At 35.6% G+C, this 23,307-nt stretch overlaps 2 protein-coding genes across 3 annotated transcripts in view; both read right to left on the bottom strand.

The window, feature by feature from the left end:
• LOC127434730 (acyl-CoA dehydrogenase family member 11-like) overlaps window positions 1-2,970 on the bottom strand; it is an 85,474-nt gene extending 82,504 nt beyond the window's left edge. Inside the window, exons 1-2 of one of the 2 annotated variants that reach the window (XM_051687672.1) lie at window positions 2,820-2,970; window positions 2,641-2,740 (exon numbers count right to left, since the gene is read on the bottom strand). In XM_051687672.1, the coding sequence (XP_051543632.1) occupies window positions 2,641-2,740; window positions 2,820-2,944 (225 nt within the window). In that variant the 5' untranslated portion in view covers window positions 2,945-2,970. The remainder of the gene's footprint in view (window positions 1-2,640; window positions 2,741-2,819) is intronic. The other variant, XM_051687673.1, reaches the window with a different exon arrangement.
• A 1,060-nt stretch (window positions 2,971-4,030) lies between these two features.
• Window positions 4,031-20,619, bottom strand: LOC127434746 (PX domain-containing protein 1-like). Its single transcript, XM_051687699.1, has 5 exons — window positions 19,719-20,619; window positions 11,020-11,111; window positions 10,469-10,586; window positions 8,956-9,067; window positions 4,031-7,868 (listed from the first exon to the last, which is right to left on the bottom strand). Exons 1-5 carry the CDS (start codon window positions 20,104-20,106, stop codon window positions 7,739-7,741), a joined length of 840 nt encoding a protein of 279 aa, XP_051543659.1. The 5' UTR covers window positions 20,107-20,619; the 3' UTR covers window positions 4,031-7,738.
• Between the last annotated feature and the right edge of the window lie 2,688 nt (window positions 20,620-23,307).

Here is a 23,307-nt window from a genome sequence, read left to right as displayed (position 1 = left end):
TAACAGATATGCTTATTAATGTAATGAATGAATACTATGTTGCCTGTTTATTTATTATTATTATTATTTATTGAATTTTTTTTGCTTTTCTGTTTTTTACTATTCCCATTATGTGGTATTAGAATACTATAATGAACATTTGAAAAGATGCATAATCGTTAAAAGTAAGAATATACAATAATAATAGGGTACAACGGGGTAAAAGGCTCCGTTAGGGTAAAAGGCTCCTGTGATTTTATTTTCTCCCAAAACACTAAATAGCAAGAAAAACTACCACTGTACTTTCCTAAACAGCTGTTTGTTACTATGAACTGCAAAATCTTCCATGAGATCTTTGCATGTGGTTGATTTTGACGCAATTTGATCAAATTTTTAATATTTTTTTAAATGTTGCAAATTTATGTAGTTTATGAAAATCCCTGAAATTAACATTTCTTTTGAGACAAAATACTTATCATTTTCAGTTCTGTTTAAGGTCATTAAATCAAACATTTTTCAATAACTGTCCAATAAGTGTAAGGATAGTATTTGGGGTAAAAAGCCCCCCTGTTGCTGGGGCTAAAGGCCCCTATTAAACACATTATCTTAAGTGGGGTGAATAGATTTATGAAAAATGTTCAAAGTGGGCTCACATTGACTCATCCAATCATAATAGAGATTAGTTTGTTTCTAGAATACTTGAGATGTAATAAAATACCAAATGTGACTGAAATGAACAGGAAATGTTTGACATTTTCTGAAGTGGTTATTTTGAGTAAGCATCATATTAATTTGTTACTCAATAAAAGCATCTTGGTGTCTCAAAATTATCTGCATTATTTGACAAATTGTGCCCTATATCCAGGGTTGGGAAGTAACAGAATACATGTAACAGGATTACGTATTTAAAATACAAAATATAAGTAACTGTATTCCACTACAGTTACAATTTACATCGTTTGTAATTAGAATACAGTTACATTCTAAAAGTATTTTGATTACTTAAGAGGTTGCTTGTCATTTGTTTCATTTAATATTTAGTCTACTCAGTTGGAAAACATTTATTTCACAAGTCTGTCAAACTGCTAAATCAGAGTTTGGGTTCAAAGTAGACCTCACTGTTCCTATGTGGACTAAGCACTGAAGGAAGTGATTAAATTGATGCACCGCAGCCAGTTATTTGTAATGTCTGATGTAATATATGTTGTAGTATTTGTTTCTGTTGTTTGGTTAAATGTTGTGTAAATGTTATTGATGTGTACGTCTTGGGACGCAAGACAAATTTCGGAAGAAATTCTAATAATAAAGTGAAATCAAATCAATCACATCAAATGTATCCATATAGGAGGAGCTTTTGAACAGAGGTGAATCATTGTCTTATGATTTGTTTCATTACGAGCTTAATAAGAGTAGCTAGATTTTGTTTCTACAGCTTATCAAAATACAGTTCGAAACGCTTTGGCAGATGAAACATAAATCCAATAAATACATGATTACATGCCTTGTCAATGTTTTTTATATGGTTAGGGTATTTTTACAAGAAATGCTAACCAATGAAGCCTTTATTATCATATAGAAAGCTACAAATAATATATTTTCTACGAACAGAATCCACATATGATCAGAAAAGGATGTGGTTGTGAACACTCTCTGGGGTTTTGAAGTTTGGAGCAGCAAAAATAGTTAACCTTGAGCAAACTGTCATGTGAACATTTAGCATATGCTAAGCTACAATGCTATTTCTTACCTTTACAGTACATCTGTTATCAGGTGCAGTTATATTTTATATAATCTATGATGAAAATGCACGTTGGAGCATTACTTTTTTCCTCTAGTAAGACCTTTGATATAAGGGCAAAGATCTTATTCTTAATGTGAATTTAAATGTTGTTTTCCTGTAAAAATATCAAAAAAATCCTTAAAACAAGATACATTTACTTGAGTAGCAAAACTGCACATGATTTTCAGGCTTTTTTCAGAGAATGTATTTTTACAGTGAAGTGTATTTTCTTACTTTATTTACTTGTTTATAGTCAAAAGTAGTGAAAAAATCTGCCAGTGCTCAAGAAGTAATGCAACGCATTTAGAATACGTTACTGACCTTGAGTAATCCAACGGAATACGTTACAAATTAGTACTTTTTAAAAGTAACCTTCCCAACCCTGCCTATAACTATTGCCCCGATATCTACACCATATCTTTTAAAACCCTCTAGGGGCCTTTTACCCCAAGTGTGGGGTAAAAGACTCCCTCATCACCTTATATATACATATATATATATATATATATATATATATATGTATATATATATATATATATATATATTATGTATTTTTTTTATTATTATTATTTTTTTTTCTTGATACATTTTGTGACCATGAAATTTAAAAATCCGTCCCTTGCACACATGAAAGAATTCTTTGCTTCTGTCTCCCTCTACTGGTGAATTAATTTAAATACATTTGTTGCGTTGTCAAGTTGTGCAGTAACTGGTGTCAAAGTCCTCCCTGCACGTTCACAACAGCATTGGTTTGACCTAAACAGGCTGTGTAACCTATTTATATGAGTAATTATTACGATTATTCTATAAATATGCATCAGATAGCATACGCGTCCACATTAATGTTGTTATATTAAATGCAAAACAAATCATCTTACTACCTTGTGAGCTCCAGGCAGCAGTTCTCCTGGAGGTTTCTTTCTGAGCACATAACTCTTATTTCCAGTCTCAATGAAAAATGTTGGGTTGGACTGACCCGCCCTATACAACACACAATACACAAATAATAAAGCATGTAGTATTTTGTTTGCATGTTAAAAGTGTAAAGGAGATTTGTCACCTGTATTGCTGCACAGAGATGGTACTGTTGTCTGAAAAGCTGTCAAGTTTTCCTGACAGGTATTTTTTCAGGTTACTGGTATCAAATCGGTGTTCTGGACGGAGAGCAGTTGTTTGACGATCCATCGTTTCATGCGATTTAAGATTGGGACATAAAGTTCACGATTCACACTCTGGAGGGATATTTCAAAATAAAAGTCCATTTCAAAATAAAACTCCTCAACTAAACCCATTGCTGCATTTTTTTTTTTTTTTTTTTTTTTTTTTTGTAAAAAGGAAGAAACACTGTGTTCGAGGAATTATTTTTACACCAATTATTTAAACGATTGTGTGTGTGTGTGTGTGTGTGTGTGTGTGTGTGTGTGTGTGTGTGTGTGTGTGTGCGTGTGCGTGTGCGTGTGCGTGTTTATATCAGGGCTGTAGCAAGGTAATCTGGACCGCTGACTCTACATTGCTCTGAGCCCCTTTCTTATTAAAAAATATAGTTTAGAATTTGATGTGGGGCCCTCTAGACATTTGGGCCGCTAGAATCGTTACCACCTTTCACCCCACTAGCTACGGCCCTGTTTATACTACATTGTGGGGACCAAATATACCCACAAGGATAGTAAAACCTGAGATCACCTACTTTGTGGGTCCCAGCCAGCGGTCCCCACGAGGGAAATGGCTTATTAAACATACTAAATGATGTTTTTTGAAAATGTAAAAATGCAGAATGTTTTTTGTGAGGGTTAGATTTAGGGGTAGGGTTAAGGTTAGGGGATAGGATCTATAGTTCGTACAGTATAAAAATCATTATGTCTATGGAGAGTCCTCATAAGGATAGCCGCACCAACGCGTGCGCGCGCGTGTGTGTGTGTGTGCATTTATAAATGTTGCCTATTTTGAGGCTATTTGTTTGATTTAGCCTATTGTTAGACAGTATGTTTTAAACATACAGTAATTATACCTAATTGTTGGACGTTATGAAAGGCTACTTCACCTCATTGAAAACTGTGATTAGTAAGAAAAGTATTCTAACATCACACTATCTGACAACTGATGGCAGCCTTATTACTTTTATTCGATACAAGTTTACAAGCTTGAATTGATTCAACAGGATGTGAGCATTTACAGAGCATCTACCCTAATTTATCTTTTCTTTAGAACATTTTATTTCTTATAAGAAAAATGCTTATTACAAATATGAATTCCATCTATACCTAATATAATAAATAACAAAAATATGAATGAACAGCAGGCGTCATGAGCTTTAAATAAATCATGCTGGTCTTAAAGTGGAACTCATCAGAAAGAGGAAATGACCGTTCTTTTTCCGTCTACCAGATGAGAAAAAACAGATCTTATGATACATGCTGTACAAACAGGGTAAGATTTCTAAATCGAGACTTGCATGCATATGAAACTGCTAGTTTGAAAAGCTTTTTGCTTAATATCGCAGCGAAACCAGTCTGAGATTGAAACAGAGAGCACAACATAACACACACTCAACATTGTTTAAACATAAAAGCTTTAATGGCATGTTTTATACTGAATAAATTATTCACAAATATGCATTTCTCTTCAAATATATTAATTATTATGATTAGCGATATACATGATGTGATGTACTCCTTTCCTCAGTCGAAAATGAACCATTAAATTAATGCTGTATATAAAATGTGTATTTTATACAACCTTGAAAACACAGTGAAAAAGAACCTGTTCCTTGTGATGCTTATACAAATATTCATTACATGAAAACAAAAATAACTCCTATAAAATCTTTTGTGTTTGACATCTAATGTGCTATGCATTTGGTCATGTCTTACTGTAAATCATGTACTTTAATCAAGCAAACACACTCCAGTCATTTGCCCTATTTCCTGTATTCAATACGACTTGCATAAATGCAAGATGAAGGCAGAGCTGTCTACTTCTAAATAGTTTACAGTTCAGTACTTATGAGAAAATTCATTTAAAGTGTGCAGACAGTCTAAGAGCAGCCTCTGGTATTTTGTGCAAGAGGCAGGAGAGTGTATTTCTGGATGTCACAAAGGAATGTTTTATGGCTGACCAGTCAATGTCTGAGGCTCTCATAATAATGAGACATATGCACATTTTAAATTATGCTAATTTAAATTGGTTTGTTTGCAAAAGTATATAAATACAATCTCAAATACAATTATATAACCAAGTCTCCCGTAGTTAAAAGGGCATCCTTTATATTCTTCATGTTTGTATGCTTTGTAATACAGAGAAAAGTGTAAAAAAAAAAAAAAAACGGAAATCTGTGAATTAAACAAAAAAGAGCAAAACTTTCTCACGGGTAGCAGGGAGAGCATGTCTGCATTACAAAGTAGGGGTGTGTTTGTGCATGTGTGTGTTTGTGAGGACTAAAATCCTTGTGCCAAGTGTGTGTGCATGTCCTTTGTATTCCAGAAGAAAGAGGAAAGTTCAGCTACTGTCCACAGTCCTTCAATAGACGAAAGACCATAAGATAGTATGCACTGAATAGAATTCACTCAAAACACTTTAGGGAGGGATTTAAAGGGATAGTTCACTGAAAAATGAAAATTCTGTCATTTACTCACCCTAATGTCATTCCAAGCTTGTATGACTTTCTTTCTCCGTGGAACATTAAAGATGTTACCAACAATACTAACCTCAGTTACCATTTGCTTTCATTACATCTTTTATTCCATCCAATGAAAGTTAATGCTGACTGAGGCTCACATTCTGCCTAACATCTCCCAGTCATATGTTTGGAACCATATGAGGGTGAATAAATAATGACAGAACTGTCATTTTTCTTTGTCATTTTCAACATTGGCTACAGTGGTATTGGCTACAACATGGCAAGGAAACAGATTGGATAACTGTTTAGTCATGGACTGTTTTTCATTTTAAAGTTTTATGCTGATGTGGGCATTGTCTGTCGTAAACATGATCACATCTCTCTTTATGAAAACTTTTCTACATGCTGTAACTATTTTACAGTAAGTAAACATACACACACAAAGATTACACAGACACAAGTTGTGCTTGCCTCCACAAAATGGCCATTTGTTTTCTTAGAAGAAAGATGCTTCTTGTTTCTGGAGTTGTGAGCAGGGCCTGTGGGGCTCTCATTCAAGACTGTGGCCCTCTGGCACATCAGCCAAGCCGTTGCATAGTGACGAATGAAGTTTGGATTCTTACCAAATAACACTTTCTCCCCATTAAGCTCAAACAAAATCCCCAAAGCATACGCTTCACTTTGCAAACTCTTGTGCAGAAATGGTTGTTGATTAATTAAGCAGTGGTTTGTGAACAAAATCTATGGTTTTAAATTGGCTTTTGAGTTTGATTTGATATGAAAAGTTGTTGCTGTTGTTGTCGTAAAAGTGTCCTATTTTAAACAGCTGCCTCTTTCTTCTGCTAACAAGATTTAATTCAGAATTCATCCAATTCAGAATACAAGTGCACCTACAGTACACATATTTGAATATGGAACAGTAAAGTTCCAAGCCCGGTCTCATGACAAGTCATAATAATAGTATGAGATAGCGAAATCATGAGAAAATGTACAACTTTTACTCCCACAAACAAAAATTAATGAACCAACGAACCAAGTTATTACGATTTTTCCTACGAAGTTTAACCCCTAGCCCAAACCTAAACTTAACCATTAAGTGTAACCCCTTACTAAACCCTTAACCTAATCTTGATTTTTGTAGAAAAAAACTTTAGTGTACCATGAAAGAAAGAAAACATCTGTTTGGAACGAAACAAGGGAATCATTTTACAGGTTATTAATTTACATCAGTAATTTGTATTGATTTAACAAATACAGTATGGAATGAATAACCAGATTTGTTCACAGATGTTTCTTTTCTTAAAATAATGTGTTGGATAGGTGGCTAGCAAAAATCTGATGCCTGTATTGTATCGATTTGAAATTCTGTTTGTTGATTGGTTGGTCTCTATGGGAAAAAAAAAGTCATCCCTTTTCATACGACCCAATTCGTTTGATATCTTATGATTTCGCCATCTCTTACAAATTATTACAAGCTAAAAGTAACCAAAGTTATTCCCCTGGAGTAAGTAAACACAAGTTTACCCTGAAAATAGTCTTCCTGCTTTCCACCATGAAATTACCCTTTTATTAAACATCCTGTAACAAAAGGAAGAATCTGGGAGGAGTGTGTTAAAGTTCTTGATGAAAACCACTGATTATAACCAGTTTTCCATAACAGCATTGCTGATTTCAGTCAAGAAATAGTGTTTGAATCCACACTGCAAGTTCCAATGAGTTCCATTAAGATCACAATCTTCCATCTTTACACGTTCTTCTCCTGATATTCTTTTGCAAAGGAGCATTTGAAAAGAGAACATCAACCAAAGTCACAAGTTGTCTAAAAACATCTCATAGCATAGACTCTATCGGGAGGAAAAAAAAACAAACAAAAAAAACCAGCAGGTTTTCTGGGAATCAGGCTTTGGAAAAACAGGCAAAATGAATCACAACTCCTAAAAAAAGTCAACTCAGCCTGGACTTTAAATAAAAAGCCAACATTCCAGTCCTCCACAAATTTGTACCCCAGAAATAGCAGCATTCATCTTAATTTTTTCTCATGTTTGTTCCTATTATGATTTCTTGTCAGCAGCTTGATTTTTGGTCAAAAAATGAGGCACGTAGGTGAGTACAGTGTCATTGTGGGCTCAGGCCAGCAAATCTGATCAACACAGACAGCAGTGAGCTGCTCCAGGAAGTCAGTGGTAATCTCTGCATTTGGCCTGTTTAAAAATATCCTTCTCTTACTGCCATCAAAAACACTACCAAGCAGCAGAAGCATCTAAACTGCAGCACATTCCCATTGCTGGATAGAAGATATCCGAGTAGGGGAGGTGGGGTGCAGTGCGCCCTCATACGTTTCTGCCCATGCAGAATTGTGTGTATCACTCCAGGATGTCTGTTTCAAAGGGAACCAGGTGGTAGTAGGACAGGTTAGTGACGTAAGCCTCTGGGTCATCATCACTCAGATCTTGATCCACAGGATCCAGGGATTCTCTTCCATCTTCATCACACCTGCATGTTCAGAGAGAATATGGAGGAGTTTAAATACATGCAATGATGGTGAAGCAAGTTCTCTTCAAAACCTAGTGAGCTGCCAACCTAAGCAACATTTTAAGACAGTATAGGCACTTATAACTTCCAAACAGACAACATAATCATGGTGCCTTATAAACCTTTTGTGCTAATTAGAATATTGTGTTGTTAGCTTAGCAACATGCTAATATCAAACATCATGTAAATCAAGTGTTGTTAGCTTAGCAACATGCTAATATCAAACATCATGTAAATCAAGCGTAAATCAAGTCTCGAGTCAGTTCGAGCTCTCTCTCTCTCTCTCTCTCTCTCTCTCTCCTCATATATATATATATATATATATATATATATATATATATATATATATATATATATATGATTATTAAGAAAGATCTGTAGAGCTGCCTATGAAGAGGGTTTCAAATCAGACACTTCCTTGAGGGTTAGGCACTGCCTTAGATCGTAACTCTCTTATGTAGGCAGTAGGCAGCACAACAGCTCTCTAGGTTTAGGGACAGAGCTAATATATAATCAAATCTGAGTCCTCTATTTTAAGGCATGACGACATCATTGATACAGTATTATTAACAGCAATATTCAAGCAAAGACCAGAAACAAACCAGAGACATAACATGGCCAGAAACTACACAAACAGTTATTATTGTTTGGTAAGTGTCAAGAATGTGACTGTTTATCACCTAACAAGGACAAAACTTTGTATGATGTTTATTAGTCAACAGTGTTTCAGAGGGAACTGTGCAAATCACATATTTGTGTGTTAGTGTGGGAGTTATGTCATCAGACATCTAAGAGGGAGGATCTTGAGTTTCATTCCAAAGCTTCCTTCCCACACCCATGAGGAAATAAGTACCACTTCCTGTGTGTGACAAACCACTGTGCACTCAAGGAAAACATTACTACATGCATGTTGTCAGTGGCTTATGTAAAATTCCATTGTATGAATGTAATAAATGCCCTTGTACAATAAAGCTATATCAGTATGTATTTCCTTTATTTATATGTATTCTGTGTTTTGGACTGGAACGACAGTATGAATGTCACTTACGAGTGCTGGGCTGAGTCAGTGGAGGAAGGTCTCTCTTTGTCCAGTGGAACGCTCTCATCAAATACAATGGTCTCTGTGTTCGCCAGGCAAAAGCCATTAGACCTCAAAATCTCTGTAAGAATAGAAAATATGCTGTCAGAAATCAAACTTAACCCTTACTTTTTTTATATTTAATAAATGGTAAAATATTTAATATTTGTACATATTTACATTTACAATAATTAATATTTCAATATATATGTATTCAAGTAGTGTAACCAAGTAGTTAAAATACTTTCCTTGCTCCTTGACCATGTCTTTGAACGCAACTTCACATCTCACATATTTTTCAAAGTTAAGATTTTTTTTCCCTCATCATTTTGAGTCACAAATGTCAAGATATTTTCTTAGGGTTACTCAATTTGACCTGAACATAATTTGCCTTTTCAAAAAAAAATCTAAATATCTGAATTTCTTTAAAACAAATTCACACATCGTCATGAGGGTCAGTTTAATGTTTGTTTGCTTGTTTGTTTGTTTGTTTTGGTGTTGATTTGTCACATGACAACAGAATGGCTACCTGCATGTTGGTTACACCACCTGACTTTCATAATATAATATAATACTGTAAATTTCATAAAAAAACAAACAATTGTTTCACTTCTGATTTTTTAAGAAATAATAAAATTTTACTCTAAACTACTTATGCCTGCATTTCTATTTTCAAGAATTTCAGCTCTTAATGAGACTTAAATAAAAAGTAAAATGTCAAAATGTCTTTAAACTAAGAAATTGTTGATCACAGTAGAGATGTATTCAAGTAACTATTTTGTGTGAATTGCATTTTTAATGTACTTATTACATTTGGGCAAAACACCCTTATTTACAGTATGAATAGCCCTATTAAAAAAAATCAAATATTAGGGGGCCTGGGTAGCTCAGTGGTAAAAGACGCTGGCTACCACCCCTGGAGTTCGCTAGTTCACTAGTTTGAATCCCAGGGTGTGCTGAGTGACTCCAGCTGGGTCTCCTAAGCAACCAAATTGGCCTGGTTGCTAGGGAGGAAAGAGTCAAATGGGGTAACCTCCTCATGGTCGCTATAATGTGGTTTGTTCTCGGTGGGGTACGTGGTGAGTTGAGCGCAGATGCCGCAGTGGATGGTGTGAAGCCTCCACACATGCTATGTCTCTGTGGCAACACACTCAACAAGCCATGTGATAAGATGCATGGGTTGATGGTCTCAGATGCGGAGGCAACTGGGATTCATCCTCCGCCACCTAGATTGAGGCAAATCACTACACAACCACGAGGACTTAAAAAGAGCACTGGGAATTGGACATTCCAAATTGGGTGAAAAAAAATAAAAATAATAATATTTAAATTAACAAAATACTTTTCGAAAGCTACCATGTAGTCCAAAGCACAGTGACAAGACAGGTGGCAAAACAGTAATGCATCCAGTTTTTCTGGGTTCAGTTCCTGAATTTTCTGCAACAACTTGATCTTGATAATATATTATCATATAAAAGCCTACCTGAAATCTTAACTGGACTCTGAAAACATGGCTGAATCTTGTGGACATTATCATTCCTCAGGACTTGATCTAGCGGCGAACGTTCAAAGAAAGTTAAGACAACCTCTGACCTAGAAAACTGAGAAAAACAGCACATTGTTTTACAATAAAGTCATACAGTAAAATGTTGGTCTCTAAACTAAATAGTTTGCTGATAAAGGGTAATAAAGTGAGAAGACATATGCCCTGCATATGTTTTTACTTTAAAAAAAAAAAAAAAAAGAAAGAAAATCCTGCTTAAATCAGCCTAAAGTGGTTTGCTTCTCTTAGATAGTTTAAGTTGGTCTAGCTGGTCTTGCAGCCTGGCCAAGCTGGTGTTTAGTTGGTTGGCCAGCTGGTCTCCCAGCCTGACCAGCCGACAAGTGCCCAAAACCCCTCTAAAACCATCAAACCAAACCAGCCTGAACAGAGGAAACCAGTTTTGTGGCAAGCTACAGCAAGATCAGAAAACCACCTCAGGCTAGTTTATACTGAGCTTTGTAGATACTGATGTCAGCAGTTGGATCTCTCACCTTCCTGGGCATGTTAATGGCATTCTTCAACAGTCTCTCCACTTCATTTAGCTTAGTCTCAATGTCTCTTGCTTCTTTAATCTTCACAAGCCCTATGTGAACATAAACAGAGCACAAACAGCATAAACAACAGCATCTCTCGCCTTTTTAAGAAGCTTTTCTCTTTAGTAAAGCACTCTGCCTCTCAGTTGAACTGTTTTATGTGCAGTCTTAATGAGATGTTGCTCACTAACTAATGTAGAAACAGGCCAATAACTATTTTATCACTTCTTTTATGACCACACCAATTATTGGGCAGTCTAGACAATGATGAAGGGTGTGATGATACCCCTTTAAGCAAACACCTAAAACATTGTAGTATAATGAAAAGCACACTCCTAGCCACACATTTAAATGTTGAACTATCTGATCCCATGAAAATAGGTACAGTACAATGGGCATCAAATATGCCAAAAATACCCCTCTAGTTCTGCAAAAGTTTGCTTTAAATGTGAGCATGAAGCTGACCTTTCTATTAACCATATTCAATCCAGTATCTGTTCCAATACTTCTTCACTGTAATTCAGTAATAAGATACTTTATTACAGTCATTAAAATCACCATTGAAAATAATGGGAATTACAAAAAAACTCAAAAGTAAAACGTCCATTTTCAATCCGGTAATAACAGTTTGGGAGAAAAAAAATAAATAAAATTAATGGTCTTAAAACAGGTTTAAATTTCTAAATGCAAACTATTAAAGTTATTTTGAAATTTGACCTGGACATGTTTTCATGATATTCACCATGGATGAATCCAGGCTTACAGAATTATGAAATGGGCTTTACTGAAACCCAATTACTTCAAAGAAAGTCAGACTGAAAACAATTATGAATCTGTGCTGTTGTATATAACACATCAGAGCTTTAATTATAAAAATGACAATGGTGATGACAACAATGACCACAATCTTTGATCACACAAAAATGTAAAGCAACAGCTTCTTCTTATAAGGGCGTTGAAAGAATCCACAAAACACACTGATGTAATGACTGCTATTCATTACTAATGTATCATGATGATGACGACATCACCCCTTCAGGGCAATATATAGGTTTTAGGTCATTAAATCATCTTTGGATCATAATTAGTCAACCATCACTAGCAGTGTTATGCTATGTCTTTAAAAGCTCCCAAGTTTACCATAATTATAGATATAAAATAATACTAACACCAAATGTTTGGAATAATGTACAGATTTTGCTCTTATGGTAAGAAATTGGTACTTTTATTCACCAAAGTGGCATTCAACTGCTCACAATGTATAGTCAGGACATTAATAATGTGAAAAATTACTATTACAATTTGAAAAAAATGATCAGAACTTCTTAAACTACTTCAAAGAGTTCTCATCAAAAAATCCTCCATGTGCAGCAATGACAGCTTTGCAGATCCTTGGCATTCTAGCTGTCACTTTGTCCAGATACTCAGGTGACATTTCACCCCACACTTCCTGTAGCACTTGCCATAGATGTGGCTGTCTTGTCGGGCACTTCTCACACACCTTACAGTCTAGCTGATCCCACAAAAGCTCAATGGGGTTAAGATCCATAACACTCTTTTCCAATTATCTGTTGTCCAATGTCTGTGTTTCTTTGCCCACTCTAACCTTTTCTTTTTGTTTTTCTGTTTCAAAAGTGGCTTTTTCTTTGCAATTCTTCCCATAAGGCCTGCACCCCTGAGTCTTCTCTTTACTGTTGTACATGAAACTGGTGTTGAGCAGGTAGAATTCAATGAAGCTGTCAGCTGAGGACATGTGAGGTGTCTGTTTCTCAAACTAGAGACTCTGATGTACTTATCCTCTTGTTTAGTTGTACATCTGGACTTCCACATCTCATTCTGTCCTTGTTAGAGCCAGTTGTCCTTTGTCTCTGAAGACTGTAGTGTACACCCTTGTATGAAATTTCAAGCATTGTATAGCCTTCATTCCTCAAAACAATGAATGACTGATGAGTCTCTAGAGAAAACTGTTTCTTTTTTGCCATTTTTGACCTAATATTGACCTTAAGACATGCCAGTCTATTGCATACTGTGGCAACTTAAAAACAAACACAAAGACAATGTTAAGCTTCATTTAACGAACCATATAGCTTTCAACTGTGTTTGATATAATAGCAAGTGATTTTCTAGAACCAAATTAGCAACTTAGCTTGATTACTCAAGGATAAGGTGTTGGAGTGATGGCTGCTGGAAATGGGGCCTGTCTAGATTTGATCAAAAATGACTTTTTTCAAATAGTGATGGTGCTGTTTTACATCAGTAATGTCCTGACTATAATTTGTGATCAGTTGAATGCCACTTTGGTGAGTTAAAGTACCAATTTCCTTCCGAAACAGCAAAATCTATACATTATTCCAAACATTTGGCCACCAGTGTACATTACATATAACAAATAAGAGGATGTGGCTTGCTGTCAGATGAAACATTATTAATAATTTTATTATTATGAATTATTTTTCCTACATTTTTGCACGCACATCACTGAGAAAAACTAGTACAATATTCAGAAAACATCACTGTTATAAGCAGAGACTACTATAAGTAAGCCATTTGTAGGTTGATTTCTTTGAAAGTGTAACTGTGAATCTGTGGCAATATAAAAGTGTTCTGTTTGTTTGAATATCCCAACCAGCCTGACATAGCAACATTTACTCAACCAATGATGTAAGTCTGGGGCAGGACTATCTGTCTGGCAGACCAATGTCAGACTGGGGGAGTGTTCGGGAAAAGAGCTAATATATACATGTGTGTGTGTGTAATATATATATATATTACACATACATGTATATATAAAACCACCATCCCCCCTTCCCATCCCCTTTCGATTAATTGTGTCATATTTAATTTTCTACGTTTGATAAATAACAGACTTTAAAGGAATAGTTCACCCAAAAATGAAAATTTGCTGATAATTTACTCACCCTAAGGCCATCCAAGATGTATCTGAGTTACTTTCTTCTTAAAAACAGAATTTAAGATTTTTAGGGTTTCATTTCAGGCCTCCTTTAAACAATGCAAGTGAATGTGAATTTTTTTGATGGTCCAAAATGCATATTTAGGGTTCATCAAAATAATCCACATGACTCCAGTCGACAAATAAAGTTCTTCTGAACCCAAACGATTGATTATTTTTAGAAACAAAACAATACTTTTATACTTTTTAACTACAAATGTTCGCTTCCGTATATCTCTGTGCGCACTCATGAGAGGGATGACGTAAGCTCGTTGGTAAGGTCACGCGAGGAGGAGGAGGCAGGAAGCGCGTCATTGTTTACAAGAGGAGTGGCGCTGTACAAAAGTTTAATTGTCTTTGCTGTAGATTTTGTATTGTTCAAAATGGTCGTTTAGCATGTGTATCCTGCATGATTCAACTTTCAGAAAACCTGAAGAAAATGCACTCCGGGAAAAATATAAACTTTTCATCGATTGCCTATACATGATCATGAGCGAATGAAGTTCTGGCTTATCGCGCTGAACCTGGATATCAGTACACCCCTACATTCTCTCAAATATTGGAGGGTGTGCAGTGAACATTTTACACCTGAGGATTTCAGACCATCGAAAGAAACAAAGGGTCAATATCTGAATTCATCAGCTGTGCCCGTGCTGTTTTTCCAGCGAACTCAGGTATGAGTGAAAATTTTGTCATTGTCATGCCTCCCTCAGGCTCTGCACCTCCCTCAGCGCTCCGCTCCTCATCACCTGATTTCTAATTCACCGCAGCTGCACTCAATTCATTCGCTCATCATTGCCTGCATAAATAACTCACCTTCACGCCACTTCACTGTCTCACTATGTAAACCTTTTAAATCCTGTGAATCTCAGTAAATGCTCTCGCACTTGGTTTCACTAGCTACAACTTGTGTGGCTTGAATTCCTGACAGTCATATAGCCTTTATACTGTAGTTCTGCTGAAGAAAAAGCACAAGTAGATACGGCATTGCTCTGAAATAAAGGATGGTTATTTACTGCAGTAATGTTTTTTTTATTATTATTTGGAAATGATTTGTATTTTCTTTTTTATTGTTTTGAAATTGTTTTGGAATGTTTTGGTTTGTGAACTGTGCTTGGTCTGTGGTCTGTGCAAGGTTCTCTTGTAAACAATGATGCGCTTCCTGCCTCCTCCTCCATGTGTGACCTTAAGAGCTTACGTTATTCCTCTCATGAGCGTGCGTCACAGAGATGTACGGAAGCAAACATTTGTAGTTCAAAATTATATACGTTTTGTTTCTAAAAATAATCAATCATTTGCATTCAGAAGAACTTTATTTGTCGACTGGAGTCGTGTGGATTATTTTGATGCACTCTAAATATGCATTTTGGAACGTATTTCACTTGCATTGTTTAAAGGAGGAGGCCTGAAATGAAATCCTAAAAATCATAAATTCTGTTTTGATGAAGAAAGAAACTCAGACACATCTTGGATGGCTGAGTAAATTCTCAGCAAATTTTCATTTTTGGGTGAACTATTCCTTTAAATAACGGCGATTTGCCAGTCAGAATTAGATTTCGACATGTTTAAGGTTGACAGATTTCTATAGGTGAAATCCCCCAACCAAATATTGACACTTGTACAGTTTGGAAATATTCTGGCAGGGTGACACTTTAGGTCACACAGATCTGTGCAACCTAGAGCATGCAAGCTCTCTCTCCACTGCAACCAGATGGCGGTTTTCTGAAAACACTGGCAAACAAGTATGTCGGAGTTCAGCGATGGGTTGATTTGTCCTTCCTAGTGTCCACATGAACTTTACGCCACTGAAGGTAATGCACGTTTTCAAATTTTCAAGCATTTTCAAAAATGGCCAAGAGAACAGTTCAAGGAAATATTTTGTCTTTCTTTAAAAAAAAAGAGAGAGAGAGAGAGATAACATAATGTAAGATATTGCTATGACGAGTGTACGGTTACAACATGTACAGTATATACATGTTTTTAACTCAAACAATTTTCAGGATTTCTCCCACAAAACGCTTTTGTGTGTAAAACAACTTTTTTACACCACTGTTTAAGCATGCTTCATAAACAGCCCAAACTTTCTTTACTAGATCGGTCATTGGAGTAGAAAAACAATGCATGTCTGTGACAGTGAGCGAGCGAGCTAGATAAAAAAAATGTCATGATCATAATGTGAATTCTTTTCACAGAATTCATCATAAAATACAGTAACAGAGGGTAACAGGTGCATATTATGGCCATCTGTCCTAAGGGTCAATGAAGTGACTCTCATTTTTGTCCAGATCTATTAAATTCAAAATACATAAAAAATAAATAAAAACGATTTTTACATTTTTTTTACACAAACTTGAATTTACTTGAATACACCTCTTCTATGATGATGATATTTATATTTATGATATTCACATTTATATTTTCTCTGGGGCTTAAAGTAAAAAATGTCATGTGGTGTCCAGAGACAGTAAAAAAAAAAGTCTCATTAAAAGCTGAAATTCCTGAAAAAAATAAATGTTGGCAAGACTAGTGCAGAATAATATTTTATTGTTATTTCTTTAAAAAAATTAGATTTGCTTTTGTCCACCAAATCAAAGTTATTGGGTGAAACCAACATGCAGGTAGTTATTTTGTTGTTTATGCTGACCATTAAAACCATAAAACAGAGCGGAAAACTTTAGACCCTCAAGACTGAGCGTGAAGTTTTAAAAAATGTATGATATTTATTTTTATGAAAAGGCACAATTTGTTCATGTCATGTGGTGGAACCTTGGGTAAACTTGATATTTTTGACTCAAAAATCCATAATATTTATATAAATAATAATAATTAAAAAAAAAAAAAAGTACCCTGAAAAATGTATTTGAAAACTTTTTGGAAATTAATTATGAAATTGTTTATACTCTCATGTATTCAAGGTGAAAAGAAAGTTTATTATACTTTTTACTTGATGGTTGCACTACATGACAATTTTAAATATTATTGCAGAAAATGCTATAAAGGTTTTTCAAAAATATATGAATCTAAATTGGGCACAAAGATTACATTTGTGAGAACTTGACACAAGTGTTTTAAACTAGATTTCTAAAAGATTTCTCATTTTAACACCTTGGACAACCTTATTTGTCAATGACCTATAAGTATTAGAACCCCCCCCCCACTTGATATTTCTTTTACAAATCGACCACTGCTTATAGCCAGAAGCAGCCCTGGCGATGACATAAGACAGAGAACTTTTGTTGCTTGGTAACTCAAAAACAAGCACTGGGCCCATGGAATCAAAGGGGGAACCAAACAAGGGTAATGCAAATTGAACCTCATTCTCTGGAGTTATTCAATGGACAGGACAATGAAGAGGATGTATGTACAACCGACAAACTTTTTCCACAATGCTGACACATACACAAAAACCACCAACAATACTGTCAGACTCAAATTCTTGATCCAATCACATCTTGACCTCAAAGAGAAAGGTACAAAAGCAGTGAATGTTCTGGAAGTGACCAGTTTCTGCCTTGTTTAGTTTACTGGTGGTTGTGAATACTTATTTCAGTGCGAGGGATAAAGTCTGGGCATTGTAGACACCACAGAAAAGCCATTTGGCACACGGTGTCCAAGACTCACTCCACCTCAGTGGCTACAGACTAAGAGATAATCTCCAATGTGGCTGAGTTTGTGGAGATGGCACGAGCTAGGCATCATGCCAACTTTGAATGGCATGCCAGACGCAGATACCTCAAGCAGGGTGCCATGTGTATAGACATCATGTTACACAATCTGATAGCTCTTTTTAAAGAGACCTGTGTTGCTGACCTGGAACCAGATATTCACATGTGATGTGAGCCATAGAGTTTTTAACTCAGAGTAAGCGAGTTATAATATCTAACAATCTGTAAGATCATACAAGTGTTCATCTTCAGCAATTCAGACTTAAGTATAACACTTCAAACTGATTGTATCCTTAAAAAACACACAAAAACATCAGCCATTCAATATTCTGGTGTTTCACAATGACACAAAGCAAACAGTCACATTGCACAATGCAGATATTTCTTTCAAAACTGTTCACAAAGTCCTGATAAGGAAATCGAGAGACAGCATGACACTAGAAACTAGACTAAGGCAAGCAGGCACCAACTGGATCATAGTTGATCAAATTAATATAGTCGCAGGACTCAAATATAAGTGCTTCATGATGAGACATAAGATGCAGTTTGTTTGGGCCAATATGCCTATTTAGCACTGCAGTAACGCTGTAATGCAATAGGGGGTGACATTTAGTAGCTTTCTCACTCTAATACATTGGAGAAATGTTAACTTTTTAAATACACTTGAGTAAGTCTTGAGTAAAACCATGTAAATCATGTTAGAAAAGAATAATAAAAATAGTTACTTGAGAGAAATCCAATTATTATACCAATTTATATTTGTTATAAACCATTATTTTTGTAAGCATAGTACCTTACTTGTCTCACTAACTTTTTTGGGGGTCACTTTTAATGAGGAAAGAAACCCCAATTGCAGTGTAATTTAACCATTTAACCTAAACAGCTGCTTTTAAGTAGTGTATGACCTGTCCTAACTTGTAAAGTCTAAAAGTGGCTGATCTATATTCAGAGCTCTGGTCATTGACTCATCTATTTAAAAAAGACAGGAGCCACATGATAGATCTGGTTTGTGTGTCACTGTATCTAGTCCAGTATGAATTATTAAGCAGCCAATTTTAACCTTGTTCCCAAACAACATGAAAAACATGTTTGCTTCCAGATGGCTCATCATTTCAGTTCCTTTCATTAAAGATAGTGGTAAACAACTGGCTTTTGAATAGCTGGACTAAAACACAGAGTATGATAGGGTGAAGCAGAGTAGGGTAGGCTAGGACAAAATAGAATCAAATTAGAATAGAATTGGATTACAGTACAGTAGGGTACAGCAGAATTGCATAAATCTAAAAAATGCTTTTTGAGTGTGAATAGAATACAGGACGTAGAATAGGGTGTAGCAGAGTTAAGTACAGGGGAATTGAACAGAGTAGGGTAAAATAAAATTATTTCAAGGGCAGAGTTCAATGGAACAGAATAGAATACAGTAGAATAGGATAGAGGACATTAGAGTATAGTAGAGTTGAGTGGATTAGAACAGAAATGGGTCAAATTAAGCAGAGAATGGCAGAGTTGAATAGAATAGAACAGAATAGAATATTGATTAGAGTAAAATAGAATAGAGAACATTACGGTAGAGTATAGCAGAGGTGAGTAAAGGGGAGTAGAACAAAGTAGGGTAAAATAAAGTAGAGAAGGGCAGAGTTCAATAGAATGGAATAGAATAAATTAGAGTAGGGTATAGTAAAGTTAAGTGAAGGGGAGCAGAACTGAGTAGGGTAAAATAACATAGAATGTCCCATAGAATAATATAGAATAGAATAGAATAGAATAGAATAGTGGGCAGTAGAGTAAGGTATAGTAAAGTTAAGTGGATTAGAACAGAGTAGGGTACAATTAAGTAGAGAAGGGCAGAGTTATATAGAATAGAATAGAATAGAATGGGAGACATTAGAGTAGGGTATTGTAGAGTTGACTAAAGTGGATTAGAACAGAGAAGGATCATATAAAGTAGAGAAGGGTAGAATAGTATAGAATAGAATTGAATAGAATAGAATAGAATATTTGGCAGAATGGAATATAATTACAGACTGACTTTTGTCACCCACCTTCTATCAGAGGAGACTTGGATAAATCTCTTCTATCCTCGGGGAAACACTCTACAAGTCTTTTTAAAAGTCTTCCCATGTCCGAATAGCTTCTGTGCAGGTAGAGAATGTTTCTGTCCGACCATTCAGTCCTTATCTCAAAGAACTCCTCTTCCTCTCCGCTTATAATGAGTCTGCGGATGCCGTTAACCCAACAATCCTTCACGAACATGTTGACCAGAGATGTGCCCTCAAAAATCGCAGATGCCATCTTCCGTGCCCTTAGTCCATCATTCTGTAAGGAGCGCTTTTTATTCTGCTCAAGTTCAACAGCATTTAGGCAGAGAAAGTCACTCCGAATGCCTGAGTCACTCCGTTTAAAGACAAATGCATTCGTGCAAAGGTTCATAAAAAGTCATACCAACCACAAAAATCATGCGTTGTCGTCCACAAAGCCTTGTTTAGAGGAACTTGATGGTTTCGCCTGGGTTAGGTCTTCAAACGTGGCGCACGAAGAACAGCTTCCACAAGTATTCCTGTCAATACCATACATCTATTTCCTTTAACGTGGAGCAAGGATGTACAGCCGTCGCACAACTATCTGCGCCGGTTCTTTTTTTTTTGTTTTGTTTGTTTGTTTTTTTTTTGTTGTTTTTTTTAACGCGTACCTAATGAAACTTAGGCTATTATAACCGACAGTCCTCCTTTATGCCTCGATAACGGAGTCTCTTTAATCCCATTAGATGCTGTTAATCACCAGATCAATTCCAGAGTTGGATCAGCTGTGCAGAGTGAATAACAGGCGAAGAAATCAAGCCGAGAGTTTTGTAACTGAGATAAAAATAGAAATAGACAGCGTTTTCTTCTATTGGCAGAAGTTGAGTCTTCTCCACCTCTCCGTCCCTCTCATTCTCTTCCACACAGAGCGTTATGCGGGGAATGCATGTCTCGGGAGAGAGAGAGAGAGAGAGAGAGAGATTGAGAGAGAGAGAGAGAGAGCATCTACCCTGAGCAGAGTTGGACAATTAAAGAGGCTGATCACTCACACACACACACACACACACACACACACACACACACACACACACACACACATGTTGGGTTTTCATGTTTTATGAGGACTCTCCATAGACATAATGATTTTTATACTGTACAAACTTTATATTCTATCCCCTACCCCTACCCCTAAACCTAACCCTCACAAAAAACTTTCTGCATTTTTACATTTTCAAAAAACATAATTTAGTATGTTTTCCTCATGAGGACCGACTGATTGTCCCCACAACGTCAAAAATGTCAGGTTTTACTATCCTTGTGGGGACATTTGGTTTCACATAGGGAATACCTGAACACACACACACACAAACACAAACTTGTTTTTATACCATTGTGGGGACTCTCCATAGACTTCCATGCATTTTATGGATTTTATACAGATCTAACGATAATTTATATCCCTTGACCCTACCCCTAAATCTAACCCTCACAGAAACCTTTTTGCATTTTTACACAGGAAATAGGGCAAATGACTGGAGTGTGTTTGCTTGATTAAAGTACATGATTTACAGTAAGACATGACCAAATGCATAGCACATTAAATGTCAAACACAAAAGATTTTATAGGAGTTATTTTTGTTTTCATGTAATGAATATTTGTATAAGCATCACAAGGAACAGGTTCTTTTTCACTGTGTTTTCGATGTTGTATAAAATACACATTTTATATACAGCATTAATTTAATGGTTCATTTTCGACTGAGGAAAGGAGTACATCACATCATGTATATCGCTAATCATAATAATTAATATATTTGAAGAGAAATGCATATTTGTGAATAATTTATTCAGTATAAAACATGCCATTAAAGCTTTTATGTTTAAACAATGTTGAGTGTGTGTTATGTTGTGCTCTCTGTTTCAATCTCAGACTGGTTTCGCTGCGATATTAAGCAAAAAGCTTTTCAAACTAGCAGTTTCATATGCATGCAAGTCTCGATTTAGAAATCTTACCCTGTTTGTACAGCATGTATCATAAGATCTGTTTTTTCTCATCTGGTAGACGGAAAAAGAACGGTCATTTCCTCTTTCTGATGAGTTCCACTTTAAGACCAGCATGATTTATTTAAAGCTCATGACGCCTGCTGTTCATTCATATTTTTGTTATTTATTATATTAGGTATAGATGGAATTCATATTTGTAATAAGCATTTTTCTTATAAGAAATAAAAATGTTCTAAAAAAAAGATAAATTAGGGTAGATGCTCTGTAAGTGCTCACAACCTGTTGAATCAATTCAAGCTTGTAAACTTGTATCGAATAAAAGTAATAAGGCTGCCATCAGTTGTCAGATAGTGTGATGTTAGAATACTTTTCTTACTAATCACAGTTTTCAATGAGGTGAAGTAGCCTTTCATAACGTCCAACAATTAGGTATAATTACTGTATGTTTAAAACATACTGTCTAACAATAGGCTAAATCAAACAAATAGCCTCAAAATAGGCAACATTTATAAATGCACACACACACACACACACACACACACACACACACACACACACACACACACACACACACATGTTGGTGCGGCTATCCTTATGAGGACTCTCCATAGACATTTTGATTTTTATACTGTACGAACTATAGATCCTATCCCCTTATCCTACCCCTAAACCTAACTCTCACAAAAAAACGTTCTGTATTTTTACATTTAAAAAAAAAATATCATTTAGTATATTTTTTAAGCAATTTGAATTATGGGGACACTAGAAATGTCCTCATAAACCACATTTATAGCATAATACCTTTGTAATTAATTATCAGTTTGTAACCTAAAAACAATGTCCTTGTAAACCACCCAAACCCACCCACCCACACACACACACATGTTTGTTTCTCTATATAAGTGAGGACATCTTATAGACTTTCATTGATTTTATAGCAGGCTAATGATATTTTCTATTCCATAACCCTACCCCTAAACCTAACCCTCACAGAAACCTGTGCACATCAGTAGATTTAAAGCAAAACATGATTTGGCCTATTTATGAGCCTTTTTTACTAATGAGGACCAGCTAAAATGTCTTCACTAGTGGGTTTTTCAAGTGGATTATATTAAGTTTCAATATATTAGTGAGGACGTTTTAAAAAATTTGCAACTCACAAATCTAGTGAAACCTGCACACACACACACACACACACACACACACAGAGAGAGAGAGAGAGAGAGAGAGACAGTGTGGAATGTCGCACTGAGAGCATGTCTGCTATATTTGGCAAGTCTAATAATTTTACATGTGTGGGCAATTTGTATATTGCTTTAAAACCTTTTAAACGCAAAATTAAATACAAACAATATCTATTATTCTACCCTGAAAAGGAAATGTTAAACTAAAAACGTGCTTATATGGTAAAATCTACATTAATTTAACATCACTGAATCAGCCTGAATCATTAGGTTACACAAACAAATCTGATTTTATGGATTAAATCAGGTTACCAATTTTTACAGTATATTTGCACTCTGTATATTGTGGCTTATATTTTATACACACACACACAAACACACACTGCATATACAGTTGAAGTCAGAAGTTTACATACACCTTGGCC

This window comes from Myxocyprinus asiaticus, chromosome 44 (assembly GCF_019703515.2).
Source record: "Myxocyprinus asiaticus isolate MX2 ecotype Aquarium Trade chromosome 44, UBuf_Myxa_2, whole genome shotgun sequence".
NCBI lineage: Eukaryota > Metazoa > Chordata > Actinopteri > Cypriniformes > Catostomidae > Myxocyprinus > Myxocyprinus asiaticus.
Note: the sequence above shows the minus strand (reverse complement) of the source record. Positions and strands in the feature narration are given on the sequence as shown.